This window comes from Haemaphysalis longicornis, unplaced genomic scaffold, assembly GCF_048455015.1.
Source record: "Haemaphysalis longicornis isolate Haplotype H1 unplaced genomic scaffold, Haemaphysalis longicornis Haplotype H1 scaffold_1, whole genome shotgun sequence".
NCBI classification, from domain to species: domain Eukaryota; kingdom Metazoa; phylum Arthropoda; class Arachnida; order Ixodida; family Ixodidae; genus Haemaphysalis; species Haemaphysalis longicornis.
The window spans coordinates 381,717,164-381,734,047 of NW_027526203.1; the positions used below are offsets into that span (position 1 = coordinate 381,717,164).

The following is a 16,884-nucleotide window of genomic DNA, read 5'->3' on the forward strand; positions in this document are numbered from 1 at the left end:
TGGAGGTGGTCGCTTCGGTGTTGCTGCGCGCACATGGCATGCAGAAGTCGTTTCTTAGTTAGTTGCTGGCATAATTGTTCCTATTCTGGTAAGCAAGATTCATAATATGCGACCACGCACGATAAACCAGTGAATTCAGCGTTTTTTAGGGATATTGTAAGCGTAAATCACCTCCTTCTCCGGGAGTCCGTGTGTCGAGACCGAGAAAACTGCAATCAAATCAGGTACGTAGAATTTCTTGCAGTATCCTTGAGTAGCTGTGTATGTGTTGACTGTAGAGTTTTTCAATACAATAACGTAACTCGATGGCTGTCACCATGACGAACGTAGTTAACGAGCCACCCTGTCCCTTTCTCAGTCCCTTAAGTGAGGCGTTTAACGATCGAAGTTATTTGTGTGAGGCGCGATCTTTGCGCACCTATTACATCGGTGTTCAGTGTATTTTACCTAACAGCAGCGTACCCACCATTCAGGTGCCCGAAGCGGAATGACTGGGAAAGCACTGGCGCTTTGTGGAACTCGCCTCACCTGGCTGAAGTTCAAGGCGCTGCGTGGTTTCTGTACTCGTCCAACCAGAAGGTTTACCGGCCGTGAAACTCGTCAGACCTTCGTCGACTACTTCATCAAAGACCATGGGCACCAATTTGTCCCATCCAGCTCTGTTGTGCCTTCATCGGCAGATAAATCTATTCTCTTTACAAATGCGGGCATGAACCAGGTAAGCTCCAATGCAATTTAGGAAGTACAGGAAAAGGAGGGTTAAATTTGGGGGCAAAAACACTAACTGCAGTTTATACTAGTGTTAGCATAATTTAGGCAAGGCAAAGTACGGAAGAAAGCCTTAGGTGCCAGCACATTAGAATGTCTAAGGTTTGACTGATGGTGTAGAAAAGCTTGGCAGAATATCATAATCATGGGCAAATTAAGCGTGAACACAAAAATGCGAACCAGATCATGCAAAGTCCCAATCACTCTTCACAGAGGTGGTGTGTTTCGTATACATTGCGAAAACACTCCTACCACACCTAATTATCGTAACTATGTTGTATGATAGTATGATTTACATAAAAAGAAATTGCACAGCTCGTACATTTTAGTTCATATTTTTGTCTGCATTTCGTTTATCTTTGGATATGTACTATTGCATTGCGGGGACTGCTTATTTTGCTACAGGAAAGGCCAATGCTGGCATGCAGGCGATACATGTTACCACCTTTCGTTCACTTTCGGATTTAGTTTTCAAGGCTTGCTTTCAACCCCTTGAAGTGACATCAAAGGCAAAACACAAATTGTTCCATACATATTGAAAGATTAGCTTGCCTAGTTCGCGAATATATCATAATTGTTCACTATAGCTCTTTGATAAACTAGAAATGGCAAACATGACAAGACAGGCTCTATTACCTCAATCCATTTCTTGCACTGGAATTTGTGACACGACTAATTCTGAAAGTGTATTGCCAGATTTTCAGAGAGCATGAACGCAAATGCTTGCTAGTGTGCAAGCAATAGGTGTAGCAGCTTTAGTTAGGTAACCTTGATGACCAAGAAATTAAGGAAAATAAATGAATTGAAGATGAATTTTGTAGAAACGTTTTAGATTGAAGGATACCAAGACTGGCCATTTGTTAGCACAGTGTAGACTTAACCTCTGTGACATTGCATTTCATTGTGGTATATCTTCAAAATTAAAATTTAATGATCCAGGAAGCTTGCTTTGGATCAGATTTACACTCTCAGCTATGTGCCAAGTTCTTTACCCTAGAATATGTGGGGATATGCAGATTTTCTTCTGAATTGTAGTTTTACGTTCATATTGCTCATTATCTAACATATATTGCCAAGCATTGGTGCCAAACGAAACGATGAGTGCACATTAGTGCAGCGTTCGGTTTCATATGATCTCTTTCGTTAGTTTTGTTTGAATGTACACCCCCTTGTGTGTGGTTCTGCTTTCAGTTCAAGAAGGTCTTCCTTGGCACATTGGAGCCTTCCAGCCCGTTTTGTAATTTACAACGAGCGGCCAACTTCCAAAAATGCATCAGGGTTGGTGGCAAGCACAATGACTTGGATGATGTTGGCAGTGACCTGTCTCACCACACCTTCTTTGAGATGCTGGGAAGCTGGTCTTTTGGGGACTATTTCAAGGTAATGCGTGGCCTTTTTCCAGCTATCACGAAAAAAATGGCGATAATTTTTATACTTTTTTGGTTGTGTATGTGTAATTCATTTTTATTGTGGCTCAGTCCTTATCAAAGCTCCAATTTACAGTTAAACCTCATTACAGAAAGCCAAAAAACAGCAGCAAAATTTGTTCCATTTTTCAGGAGTTTATTTACGCAGAGTTATATTTGCAAAAGAGTCCCATCTATTAAAGCAAAAAACCAGTCTGCTGAACTCAGAACTTTACTTTCCTTTGAGCCCTTTTTTTCCTACGGAAAAGCTTACATACACACAAAAATTTGACAACCGTATTGGCATTCAAGTCCTGCTTTGCAGTTTCTTAGTATTTCTTAACTGACAACTGATTTTGGCCCAACTCGAACTGTGTAAATAAATTGTAAACAAAGAGTTTAAAATGGTAGACATTTTCCGTTATTGAATGAAGAGCAATAAGGTATTCTGGTGCTATCATGTTGCTTGTATGTTACGTTTTTGCCACTTTCTAACTCAGGCTTTACTGTTACTTAGCTAATGGCAATAATGTAGTTATTTGGCACATTGCTTTCAAAATGCATGGAGTATTCCCAGAAAATGGGTTGGCTTCCACATTTCTATCTTTTCTGCAGAAAGAGGCTTGTGAAATGGCATGGGATCTGCTCACAACAGTCTACCACCTGCCGAAGGAAAGGCTTTATGTGACGTATTTTGCCGGTGATAGCGCCTTGGGCTTGCAGCCTGATGAGGAGTGCCGCCAAGTGTGGCTGGATCTGGGGTAAGCCCATATTCGTGGCGTTTAGTAGCTATTGGTGCGATATAACTTGAAATGCAAACACCTGTGTTTTGATGTTAAAGATGAGATATCACTGCTGCCATCTGTCATCAATAACTCGAACGAGGATTGTATTGGGGGCTGTCAAGGTTCAGCATCTTTTTTTGCCTGCTTTTCTAAGGACTTTCCTTGCTGTCTGATATGAGGGAAAACAAGGCTCAGCTAGTCTTAAAGTGGGAGTGCAGTGCAAGGTTGTTGGGACGAATGTGACAAAATGGTGAAGAGCAGCTGCTTGTCACAAATGTCCAAAAATGCGAGGCTGTTTGAGGCGTGCATTTGGGGTTGTTGATTGGGGCTGAATGAACTTCAACATTATTTTCTGGCACAAAAGGATAGGAGCACAAAGAAAATACGCACAGACAGGATGGAGGCTAGATATAAACTGAAGCATTTATTCACGAATAAGCGGGAACACAGGAGTTACACAAAAATCAAAATCTAAGCTAATGTGCTGTGATCATTAAAAGGAATTCAAGCTTCATTTCAGGTATGCCTTTTGGGAAGGCAACTGTAAGTTATTGAAACACAGCATGTTAGTGCATGTACTGTGTGCAAAGTACCAACTTCCTTGATGTTGTGGCAGTGTGTAAAACTTGTTGCCTAAGCCATTTGGGGGCTTGTTAGTCTTTTTGTGTGGGTTTCCTATGCAAAGGTGGAACTGCTACACTAGTTGAGTCGTTTGGAAACAATAGTGTTTTCTTCTGCCAGGCTGTGCTGAAAGCATGAAAATGCCGGAAACTGCGTGCCTAAGCAGCTTGAAATACAAAAATTCTCTCACATATGCTAATTTTAGTGTTGATCTGAGGCTGAGTTAGCAGCATGTCTTTTCTCTATGCCAGTGGCTCCAGCACCATTCGTTGCTGTGCGTATGCATGTCACTGCATTCACTGCAGTGTTCTGTCACTGAAGTTCGGAAGAAAGCATATCCCAAACTATTTTTTATGCAAACGTCTTTGCTCGCTTGCCCCTTGAATCGAAATGCTGTAAATTTTTCTTCCGCTCACCCGTGGAGTGCTTATCTCCCCCTGTTTTATCACGTTTCGTTCACTGGTCTTGCAAACATCGGATGTTCAGTCGTGAACCCTGAAGAGGGAACGGTGCACAAATTACCACAGGCACCAGGCAGCGAACATGCTTGTCTGTGGCATTGTGCTCACAGTCCACATCAATCGGTGGGCATTCATGATGATTTATGGCTGGCGTAGAGCTGTGAGTGCAACCTGTGGTTGCCCTCGTCGCTAAGTTACACTTTTTTGTTTACAAAAGAATGTATGTTTCGAGATTGGATTTTATGCACAGATATCTCTGTTGGCTCATTGTTTGAGTCGAAGTGCTGGGATGTTTTCTTTTGTGCGCTGGTGCTTTCGGCTGCTCTCGTATTTAGTGACATTAACATCTCCAAACCACGGTTCTCGCGTCCTATAATCAAAGTTCCCCTGCTTCAAAAGCTGCAGCAAATCTTTTTTCAGCAATCTCGCCCTGCCTATGTTATAAAATGTGTTATGAGACCTGGAGGCTACAGTACCTCCTGATGAGCAAAAAAATTTTAACCGAGTGCTTAGGATTCTTGCCTTGGAAGCTGTGGGTCATAAGTTTGATCCCCAGGACTTGCGAACTGGCAGATGCATTTTATTTTTCCTGAAATGGTTTGGGCACTGCTGACAAAATTTTACGCATGAAACTTGCTTTGCGGGCTTGCTCTATTTGCATTTCTTGCCTTGCAGCGTGCCGCAGACACATGTGCTTCCATATGGCACTCGGGATAACTTTTGGGAGATGGGCGACGTTGGGCCATGTGGTCCCTGCACAGAAATTCACATCGACCTTGCTGACCATGATTCAGCTTCATCACCTGCCGCACATCGAGTCAATGCTGGCTGCAGTGACATGGTAGAACTTTGGAACCTTGTATTTATGGAATTCAACAGGTGAGCATGTGGACGTAATGATATTTGGCCTGGTCTGGGGTTCATATTTTTGAAGCACTGTTTTGAAAGTAAGTAATCAGTCACCTTTCCTTTTTATTTTTTTAGGGATATTGATGGACATTTGCATGCACTTCCAAGCAAGCACGTAGACACAGGGATGGGACTCGAGCGTCTTGTAGCAGTTCTGCAAGGTGTCAATTCCAATTATGACACTGACTTATTTTCACCACTCATCGAAGCACTGCAGCAGGTAGCACTTATTCAATTCCTCTATGAGCTTGATATGAACAGACTCCCAAAGCTTATTCATCATTGTAAAAGTGAGAAAACTTGTTCAAAAATTCCATAACGAAATTACTACTGTGTTTATGCCATTCTTAACTAATTTGAAGGGGTGAGAAATGACTCAATGTTTTGTTGTCTGTGGCTTTGTTAAGCTGTAGTGGTGACAATGCATGCAAATGTTGTGTTTTGTATTGATTGCAGAGCTTGTGTGGGCTTCTTGCAGAAAGCTTTCACTAACGTGTGAATACCTATGCCAAATTAAATATTTGTAGGTATCTTGAATCTTGAATGTTGAACTTCGAGTGTTTGTTAAAAGATAATTAAATTGGTCTTTCACACACTGTGGCTACACGTGGGCTCTGAAGTGTGGCCACAGGCAAGGGCTGCTGATAGATTTCTTAGTTAATTTCAGTTCTCTTCTTTTTACCGAAATCTTGTACACATAGGAATTTTCGCTATTTGCGTCCATTTAAAATGGCAGCTGCTGTGTGTGACAATCGAACCCATGACCTCGCGCTCAGCAGCACACCACCTTAACCACTAAACAAACATGGTAGACAGTGCGTTGTAGGTAGATGTGTTTTTAAATAGCCGACATTTCTTATCAACTTGTCAAAAAGGTAAGAAGGTTTTTCAGGCATTACAACTATATTGCAATTTACCACTTATGAGTCAGGTAGGATAAAACTGTGTTTGGTTATATTTAGTGAGAAGTGGGGAACGATAGATGCAAGCCAGCACGGTTGACTCTTGTTGCTTCAATCCTGGTGAGACTGTTTAGTTTGGCCAGATAAAGCAGAAAATCAGCGAATCAAAGCTGGAGTACATGGATTTAGACCTAGACAGAGCCATTACATTTGTCGAATTAGTCGAGGTTGATTGGGTGCAATTTGGCTGTGGTAAAACTTGACTGACAAGCTAGAATTGAAAGGGCTTGGCAAAGAAGTACATTTCAAGCAAATTTGCAGTAGCCGGACATGTTTTAATAGAGCCTCACTGTAGGTTTTGATTTTGTTTAGGTGCACACTGCTTCTCTAATCTGCAGGTTTGAAGTTGAGCTGGAGTGTGTGATTCAAGAAACAAGTAAACAACAACTAAAAAAAACTCAGAAAAGCCCTCTTTGATTAAACAAGTAGTGTGGTAAACGTTACCACAGTGAAATTTCTGTAATATTTATGAAGGTTTATTTTTAACGCCACATCGGAGGTTTGTTAAACCTTAGTGGCTAACAGTGAGCCACAGGACAAGCCAGTTCTTTAATGGGGGTCTACTGAAGCTATATCCTAAGGAGGGAAAAAAAAGAACTTGGGTGTCTAGTACTTAAAAAAAAAAACAGTCATACTTTTATGTCCGTGTATGCAGTGTCTATTGAAGCTGCACAAATGGCACAGTGACTGAGGGGTTGAGAGGCTGTTCGTGAGATCAAAGGCTCTTTTGCAGGTGTTATATTTTTGGTTAAAGTGAAGTGCCAAAAAGGTCGTTATACATAAAATTTCAGTGCTCAGGCAGAATAAAACTAACCTGAAACAATTCACTATGGTATGCCGTATGAGGGGGCTTGAAACTCCAAACTGAAATTTGGATTTGCTTTGTTGAGATGACAGTGATATCGAACCTTAAAGGGGCTATAAAGATTGTTTGTCCAGATAACAATGATATCAATTTTATCACAAGCTTCGAACAAATATGCGAGATATTAACGAAAACAGATGAAGCAGTGGCCGACTCCTCAGCCACTTTCCAGCGATTTCGCTACGACGTCACAGAATCTTGTTTGTGCGATTGGCGGCCGCCCAACCTAGGCCACCGCCGAGAAGCATGACTGGGCGATTGTAGTGGGGCCTCTAGCTTTACTTGATCGTATCACTTGAGAGTTAGCGTGCAGTTAACACACTGATAACCATGGTTTTAGGGCTGGCCCAAACTACGTCACTGTAGTGCGAAATTTGAAAGTTTTTCAATGTTTCTTCCATTTTCTTGGTTCGAAAAACGTTTCTCATGGATGGAAGGGAGCCAAGTGAGTTACCAAAGGCCAGTTCATTCAAATTGGATAAAGCTGCATTTTGTCTTAATGGCACCTTTAACTGAACAAAGCAGCACAAGGGCGATGTCTTGCAGTAATAAAAGCCCAAGCTTCTCTTTTAGCTTGATAGTGGGCCTTGTGGCCCTGCACCCAGCTACTACAACAATGCAGAGTGATACCTTAACATGGGCATTGTTGAGGTGAGCAAGAGTTGACAATGTCCTACCGCTAGTCACAAAAAAAATGAGGAGGGGAGTTCAAATCAAAGCGACCGAGTGGTAATGTTTTACAACTAAAGTTTTCTATTGTATCTCCTAAGCCAATGTTTCATAGTTTGTTAGTTAGGAGTTCTATTTCTTGATTTCTTGTTCAATAGTGTATGTGCCCTCGTGCACTTCTTTTGTATGGTTATTTTCAGAAGGCAAAGGTGAATCCCTACTCTGGCTCTGTGGGCAATAGCTGTCCTGTGGATGTCGCTTACCGCATTGCTGCAGACCATGCCCGCATGTTCACGGTGGCCATATCGGATGGGGTGCTTCCAGACCATGTGGATGCTGGGTTAGTGTCGATTCTTCTCTAGTTAATTAAGATTTTGGCGTCTTTGAAAATTTTAAAGATCCTTGAGTCCACCATGCTGCATCATGGCGGACTCAATATATATAGTATAACCAGGAAAAGAATGCTTCATTTTGCACTTGCACTTGCTGTTTTTTTATAGCGGAGCTGTTATAGGCTAGGTTCTGATCAAAGCTGCACGTGTCGACAGGCTGTGTAGAAAAAAGTTGTGTCAACAAATTTGAATTGTGTGGCAAAGCCAACTTTCTCATGAATACTCTGTAGCTCCCAGTCTTATGTAGGTATCTTGTAACAATGATACTGGAATTGGCCACTAGGATGACTGTCATTACTCACAGTTTCATTTAGTTGTCATACTTAGTTGGTTCACAGTGAAGTTGTAAACATTACAGAATTAGTATTAGCTGCTGCCAATATATGGCCGTCTATGGAGGGAATATGGTTACTCTTGTTTTATCAAATCTGTCCTGACAAAAATTATATAACAATTGGCTGCTAAGACAACTGTAACAGTCAGTTCAGTTTTATCTACTTTTCCTAATTATGTAGTTCACAGTGAAGTTGTAAATGTTATGGAATTCCCGTCTGCTGTAACTTGGGCTTCAATACTTGGGGAAGGTACTAGGGACAAAAAGAAAAAGGAATGAATATGGAAGGTATGAGAACTGACAATGAAATCGACAAATGAACTGTGTACAAACAGTAAAACCAGTAAACGTTTCACATACAACGGGGCGTTGAATCTGATTATTACAGTCAACTTTTCAGCACATGATTATCGTCCATAAAAGAAAAGAAAAAATAGACATTATTTCGCAGTCTATTAAATTTTGTCGCAACCTAGAGCCGCGAATCCAGAGAGGAGTCGCTAAGAAATATAAGCAGGGCTCTAACAGCTAGGCTTTGTTTCCTGTTTCAGCCCACATGCCCAAAATCTTTTGTTTGGACACAGGCCGAGTGTCCAAGCGTAGTAATGCTGCCGCAAGATTCTTTCACTCACTAGAGTACCGTGGGCAAGCGCTAAGCAGATGTTCAATAATCTCAGGACAACCGCACAGAAGTACAGAAGTAGAAATACTTTAGGTCAATGCTATTCCAAGACGCAGCCTGTGTAGCAAGATCTCTTGAGTTCTGCGAAATTGAGGAGCATGAGTGAGCCCGAACTTTTGCTCTGGATCGAGCCAGTGACGCTGTTCATGTCGAATCTGTGGGTCAGACGAATGCAAGGCTGCAGCTTGTTTACGGGCTCGGTAGAGTATCACGCTGGCATCTTGCCTTGTGATGGGTATAACCAAGAGAGTTCCATTGTGGTGTGCCTGCTGTGCTTCTGCATCCGCCAACTCATTTACAGCGATGCCACAGTGACTTGATATCTACTGAAGCACCACCGTGTGGCCCTCTTCACTCCTTTTTAAACAGGATAGTGACATCAGTGGTCAGCTGATCATATGTGCCTCTCTTCATTGGGTACCTTAGTACCTGCAACGCTGGTTTGCAGTCACAAAAGATAGTCCACTGCTGTGGCCTTTCACAAGAAACGGTGCGGAGCGCTTTGCGTAAACCAACCAGTTCTGCTGCGGTAGACGACGTCCTGTGAGCAATCTTTAAATGTTGGATCAGTTCTTTCCCAGGCATAACCACTGCTGCTGCCGACGAAGACGCTGTGACCGAGCCATAAACCAAAACATGCGACACCTCCCCATACATTTCACTGATGTAAAATAGGGAAAGTTGACTTAACCCTTTGAGGGTCACGGCCGTACATGTACGGCATCGGCAAACACTTTTAAAATGGTCAATGACGTACTTGTATGTCATTGCTTGTATGTTTAAAAAGTGCGCCTTTTTCGCCAACTTCTCTTGCTTGGCATGTGCTGCCAAACTTCGGAAATACGTCAAATTTTTTTTGTGCGCCGATAGCTCTTCTTTTGATTTTTTTATGATTTACTTCAGCGGCGCGCCGGCTATTGTTTGCGCATCCGCTAACAAGGGGGCACGGCACGCTGGGTATCGCCCACCGGGTGCCCGGGTGCCTCTCGCTTCTTGCGCCTGCCACAGACCAAGGTCGCCTGCGAAACTGATGAGGCTCTTTTCTCCTTTTTTTTGTTTTTATAGGAGCGGTGCGCCGTCTATCGCTCGCGCATCCGGCCGCGCGCGCCCGCACGCGCAGCCGCTTGTTTTGGTATCGGCCTCCAGGCGCTTCCCGCTTTTTGTGGCCACAAAACTGATGTCTATCTGATTTCGATCCGCTCAAAAGGTGCCGGCTTGTTACTGTCTCGTTATTATTTAGAATTTTCCTTGTGTTACTCATGAATAAACCGCATGTGTGTAACAACACAAACAATTTTTTTGTCACTTTATGGTCACAAAAAATTACGATATTTTTTTCTCGAAATAGATTCATCCGAAGAATTTAAATCAGCAATAAAAAAAATCGACCCTGGGGGGTCGCATTTGGCGAAAAAATTCGACCCTCAAAAGGTTAAGCCCGAAGACGACATGTGGGATTTTTTACCGATTCCAGGAATTGATAACTGCTGCAGCTGTAGATCAGGTACAACCCATAGAGACACTTCAAAGATTTTGGCGACTGCAAATCTGGAGGGAATCAAATGTTGTTGCGCCAAAATACTTTGGAAGTAGTTTGAGTTCAACCAGTCCCTGAAAACACTCGACAGTGGATGACACTCATGTCTTGTCACATGTCGGAGGTGCACATGAAGAGGTTCTTGCGTGAGGTAGACTTGAACTGGGCAGGCTCGCGCTTCTGCGGTCGTTCCACATGTTGATGCGCATCGAGGCAACCCCAAACAGATTCGTAGGGCTTGTGCTTGAGCACTTTGAAGTATGCGTAGGGACGATCGCCAAAGGTTACAAAGTATAGGGGAACTATATTGTAAATAGCTAATAAAGAGGGCTTGGTAGAGGCACAACTGTGACGAAACTGATGGGCCCCATGATTTCCCTGCCATATGTTGAAGGACGTGGGTGTAACTTTGTAATTTCCTTCTTAGTGCAGAGACATGTTTTGACCATGACAGATGTTGATCATTTGTCATGCCGAGAAGTTTGTGATGCATGACACGCGGAATAACAGCCCCCTTTGATCTTTACTGGGTAGGATATCATGGGTTTTGGGGTAAATGCCAATGTTGCACTCTGACGTTTAAATTTCAAGTCCCTGGCAGCGTAGATATGTCAAAATGCCAGATACAGCTTTCTGAAGTTGTGCTTGCACGTGAAGTCGCGTTACACCTGATGTCCAAATGCATATATCATCCGCCTGGGAGATATTGACAGTGTTTTGGGAAGCACTTTAGTGATACCTATGTGAGCCAGGGTAAATAGTGTAGGGCTGAGGACTCCTCCTTGTGGCATGCCGTGAGTGACTGGGTGATCGGATGTCTCTCCATCAAGTGCGGACATGAAAACCATCCGTCCGCAGAGGTAGCTCGCTATCCACTGATGCAACCATCCTCCAATACCAATGGACTCAAGGGCATCCAGAATGGCATCATGGGATATATTATCAAATGCTCCCTTAATGTCTACGAACACGGCAGCTGTCAGACGACGGCAGTGTTTCTCATTCTCAACTGTTGTGACGTCAATAATCCTGTCTATTGATCAATGTCCTTTGCGAAACCCTGCCATGGCAAGCCACGCTTTTCCAGAAACCATTCCAGACAAGCAAGGACCATATGCTCCATCACTTCGCTTACACAGCTACCCAATTCCACTGGCCTGTAGGACGAAATGTCTTGTGGAGACTTTCCAGGCTTCAGGACAGCTACTAAACGACTACTTTTCCAGTGGCTTGGAACAGACCCACAACACCAATAGAAGTTGTAGAGGTTCAACAGAGCTTTTTTTCTTGCCTGCCGAGATGACAGAGTGCACAGTACGTAATTCCATCAGGCCCAGGAGCTATGGAATGGACTGTAGCAGAGAGCGCTACAACGAGCTTGTGCAGCGTAAGGGCACATCTAGGTGGCTATTCGCAGTTGGAGGAGCACAGCGATGTAATGGAGCCATGCCTGCAGCATTGTCCCTTGCCACTTGAAGGCACAAGTCTTCGGCAACATCTGTGTCCATGTGGTTCTGGTATACGGCTAAAGCTTGAAATGGATGCTGATGAGTGGGTGTAGATGGAAATGCACGGACGATCTGCCATATCCTAGAAAGTGGCTTCCATGGGTCTAATCTGGAACGAAATGATTTCCAGCGCTGTCGGCCAAGCTTCTCTAAATACCGTATTTAAAAAGTCATTTACGAAAGTTGGGGCTCGACCTTGATTAGAGGATGCAGCTTTTCTTCACCGCTAGACACTCAACGCCATCTTGCGGCCACAGGCTTGCAGGTTTGCAGGCTCCATTTTGCTTGTTTGAATGTTGTGAACCCAGATCTCAGCGTTCTGTGCTTGCTTGCTTTGAACTCGAGAGGCGCCTGTGTTCGCGGCACAAGGCCACCCACCAAGTGGTACCACTACACCATGGCTTTGGAGGCTGAGAGAACTTTAATCCTCCTACCACAGCGCGCCTTCGGCATCGATGAGAAGAACGTGCGCCAATGTCGGGAGCGGCAGGACAAACTTTTCAACTGCGCTGCCAAGCGAATGGACTTCAAAGCACCCAAGAGAGATCAACACCACGAGGCATTCAGCCTGTGATGGCGGACGTCTTTGAGTGTAAAAGCAACCCTCTGACTTTCAAGAGAAGCGAGTCACATTCCAGTGCTTTGTTATCAAGAAGCGGCTGGAAAAGGAGTACGGACTTGGTAAGATCAGTAATGCTGATCAGACCCCAGTGTATTTTGACATGCCTGTGGCCTACATGAATGAGAAGGGCGCGAAAGAAGTGAAAGGCATAACTGCGGGCTACGAGAAGCAGTGCGCCACCGTGATGCTGTGTTGCACGGCCGATGGGGGAAAGCTGCCGCCATACATTATTTTTAATAGGAAGACTCCTCCAGCTGGGGAAGTTTTGTCTAAGCACGTCTTCTTACGAGCCTGCGAGAATGAATGGATGAGTGGTGCCCTCATCGAAGATTGGGTTAAGACTGTTTGCCAGCACTGTGTCGGGGCTCTGCTGTCACTCCTGGTTGTTGACTCCTACCGCGGCAACTTGACAGATGCCGTTACCTCCGTGCTTTCAGAGGGTAATACGGATATTGTGGTAATACCCGGCAGTATAACGAGCCAGCTACAACAGCACGACTTGGCCATTAACAAGCCGTTTAAGGACGGGCTGCAGAGTCGTTACAACGGCTGGCTGATGCTACAAGATCAGCTCACACCGACCGGGTGCATCACTCAACCAAGTGGCGAACTGGGTCGCCGGGTATGAAACGAAATTCTGGCCAAGCTAATTGTGCGGGCCTTCCGTAAGTTCAGCATCTCAAACGCGCTGAATGGAAGTGAGGACAATTTGCTGTGGGAAGAGGACAGCAATGTCGACAAAGACGACGATGAGTGAGCATTGACTGTGCTAGGACGAGCACCGCAAGCGTAATAAAGTGCATGTTCTCGTCCCAGTCCAATGAGTTTTTTCATTCGCTTACATATAAGGTAAGTTTTTTTTCGAGGTCAGTTTTTTCATTCCTTTACAAGTTCTGACCTTCCGAATTTTGGGGGTCGGCCTGCAATCGAGGCCAGCCTAAATTCGAGTAAATATGGTTACGCTGCACAAGTTTCTGGGCTCTACAAGATGCTCTCAGGTCAGGGTCAGCATTTGTCCTTTGTGGGCTTAGTGGGCCGAAGTGGGATACAGGGGGTTTCACCACGCCCACGAAATGACCCATTCAAAATGCCCCAGAGAGGTTCGCAGCATCTCGAAGGATGCCACGACGGGTTTGACTCACGGACAAGGCAATGACAGGCTCCAAAGCGTGAGGACAAACCAGGAGATTTATTGGTCGAGCGGCACAGCGCATACTGATTGCCTCGACAGGGCTAAAAACTACACTGTATAAACACGGTGCACCTCAAAGTCCGGTCTCAAGTGGGCTGCACTTGCCGAGGCGACGTGGGCTGCCGGCGAGGTGGGAATGGGCCCACCTTGTGCGTCTGATTGGGGTCAGGGGCCCCACTCCGGATTGGTGGCAGCGAGGGCGCGGACGAGCCGCGTTTCCCCACATTCCTTATTCTCGATCCTCCATCTCCCTCTCAAGAGAGCCGCGAAGTGTGCACGCTGTGCTTAGAAGACGCGGGGGAAGGAGGCAGGTTCCTGGGTGAGGAGGAGCGAGGGCGGCAGCGGGGCAGTTGGTGCCCGCTGTCGTGTTGGCCCGCGAGTTGACTCAATGTGGGACGTAACTCGCGGGCGAATACGTGCGCTGTGCACGGCTAAGGGCCGCGCTTGCAGGAAGAGGAAATGGGGATTCAACGGATCCCCACACCGTCTGTATCTCCTTTCAGCACGACGTTGAACAGCACGAAGCATTTGGTGCAAAGCATCCCTTGCCTTGAGAGGAGCATGTGGCACTGTGTGATGCATCCCTGGTTGCCTGGACGATGCTCAGTTCAAAGTCAGTCGCTGAAGCCAAGCTATTACAGGACAATTCAACAGAAGACCGAAACACCTGCCAGTCAGTATAACTTTCTACCCGTGTATGGGGTGAACCTTGGTACCAAGTTAACTGTACATATGTGGGCACGTGGTCATGTGGCACGTGGCCCACAACAGCAATGAATATGTTGCTGTCACGGTGCAATGTAAAACCAACACATTTTCAGTGATAGCTGGACATGTGTACCGCCGTGCACAATTCGATGATAACCACTTGGACATGACTCTTGACGGCTGCCCTGCACGTCGCACCATTCTAGGTGACTCCGGTGCGCACCATGAGATCCGGGGAAGCATCGTGGGCACCACAAGAGGGCGACGTCTCGCCAACTTTGTCCACAATCTTGATTTAGACATTTTGAATGATGGTTCGCCAACATTTTTCCAGGGCGCAACTTACAGCAGCTGCCTAGACCTCGCACTCATATCTGGACGCCTTTTGTCTGAAGCTGCGTGGTGCGCTGATGTTAACTCTCTTTAATTCACAGTTGTCAGTGTCAGCACCAGCCAGTCACATCTGTGACATGACTGGAAAGATGTGCAAAGACTATGGAGTAATCACCAACCTTTCGGTTGTTTTATTCATTGTCTTGCTTAAACAATTGAGATCTATTAAAATTAATATGTTGATTACTCTGACATAGCAATCCTTCGAATGTAGCAGAGTTTGAAAGTGTTCTTGTAGTCTGCTTCAAGTGTTTAATTCTTTGTTTCTTTCCTTCTTAGGAACAAGCTGAGGAGGATAATTCGGAAAGCGTCTCATGCAGTGATCTGGCACCTGAATTGTGAGCGAGGAACCTTGGCACAACTGGCTGAAAATGTGCACTCTCTCTTGGGAGACGTTTATCCGGGGATAGACGTACAGTTGGTCAGTAAGATGATGTTTCTTGTTCTTGCTCGTTGCTTCTATGCCTGCATATTTTTCCCTCATTCATTTTACTCAAACTATTGTCTCGAAAGGGACACTGAAGTGAATTCGTCGAAGTGGTAGTTCTGGCTGCATTGTGTACCTTAATGCATGCAAATTACTATCTGACTACTTAGCTCAAGTCTAGAGACTTAGATTATCTGTAATTGACGGCAGAAGCGAGAACATCACATGCCATTCACGGCTGTTGAACCTGCCATTGCAGTGGAGTCATGCCATACTGGTTTGCAGTGTATTTTTGTGGTATTGCAGCCTTCAGAATTTTTATTTACTTGGTGTTCACATACAGTTTGCACTACATAGTTAAGAATGCCAGGTATGTGCTAAATTTGGCCCTGCAGGCTTACCACTGTGTCATAGCTGACACCAACAAATGGGCGGGGGCAAGGGTGTGAGAAAAGTGGCACCTCTGAACATATCTCATTAAAGGAGCCATGAAGAGAAAACACAAGTTTGGTTCATTCAAAAGATTGTCTCGTTAGAATCATACTGACACCACTTTTAACGTAAACTTCACTCAAATAAGCTACATAATTAGGAAAAACGGGAATGGTCATGCGACCCACCAGCTCATTTCCCACAACAGAACCTATGTCGTCACATGAGCTAAGCTCTGCGATTGGCGGAGGCTGGCAGAAGCAGACGCAAATTAGGTAGAACTTACAAACTAGACGAATGAGCGATTTGCGCTTAAATTTAGGGCACATTCTTTACAAAGCAATAAGAATGATGGGACAAACAGTGGAAGTTACGAAAGCACATGTAAACATAGAAGTACTGATGCATTCTGCTGTTCGTACTGCGCACAGCATGCTTGGTTTCGCTGCACAGCACTACGGGGCTTGGGGTTGTCTCAGACGACACTGGCCGATTGACGCAAGCAACGGTGTCTTACGTCAGATGTCTTATGTCTTACGTCAAATGGTGTCTTACGTGACCCCATTTGTCGAGCGAGCACTGTTTCAGGGAACGAATATTTTCTCCCAGAACAAAAACAAGCCAGGTTTAAATGCGGGCAAAAACAAACCAATTGCTTGCCACGGTATGGTGGCGCCATCTAGGTTACGGAACGTAAAGAAACGCAGGAACAAACCAACACCGCTGTACAGGGTGGAGACAACCTTTGAACGGTCCCGTGCCGCCGCAATTGGGCCAACGGGCTCAACGCGTTATTCTTTTCGTTTCCCACGAGACCTAGCAACGCGAAACAGACAATATGATTCAAACGTCTTCAGTAAACCGCGTTGCGGCGATAATTTTAGCGTGGTTTTGACACAATGACTTGCTTCGGCGGCGAGCGAGCAACCGAAAATGGCGGCGCCAGCGTATACGTGTCTCTACCCTATACGGCGGATGCGTGAATGAAGGTACTCTAGGCTGCAGAGTTAGCAGAGCGGTCGGTTTCAGTGATGTCACTTGGGACCACGAAAACGCACGATTGAGCGGGAAAATCAAAATTTTAACCTAAATTGTTTAATTTCTCAGTGAATAAAGCACCGTTTGTATCCGGACAAGCACTGGGGGCACTATAAAACACGAAATCTTTCGAATAAAACCAACTTGCATTTTCTCTTCATGGCTCCTTTAAC

The 16,884-nt window shown here is 44.9% G+C and overlaps 1 protein-coding gene across 1 annotated transcript in view; it reads left to right on the plus strand.

Annotated features, from left to right (window-relative positions):
* The window catches only part of LOC144155203 (alanine--tRNA ligase, cytoplasmic-like), a 71,693-nt gene that overhangs the window by 170 nt on the left and 54,639 nt on the right, over positions 1 to 16,884 (plus strand). The window contains exons 2-9 of the mRNA XM_077686512.1: positions 6 to 224; positions 474 to 718; positions 1,960 to 2,148; positions 2,790 to 2,935; positions 4,717 to 4,920; positions 5,026 to 5,170; positions 7,647 to 7,786; positions 15,094 to 15,235. Coding sequence (XP_077542638.1) covers positions 488 to 718; positions 1,960 to 2,148; positions 2,790 to 2,935; positions 4,717 to 4,920; positions 5,026 to 5,170; positions 7,647 to 7,786; positions 15,094 to 15,235 — 1,197 coding nt within the window. The 5' untranslated portion in view covers positions 6 to 224; positions 474 to 487. The remainder of the gene's footprint in view (positions 1 to 5; positions 225 to 473; positions 719 to 1,959; positions 2,149 to 2,789; positions 2,936 to 4,716; positions 4,921 to 5,025; positions 5,171 to 7,646; positions 7,787 to 15,093; positions 15,236 to 16,884) is intronic.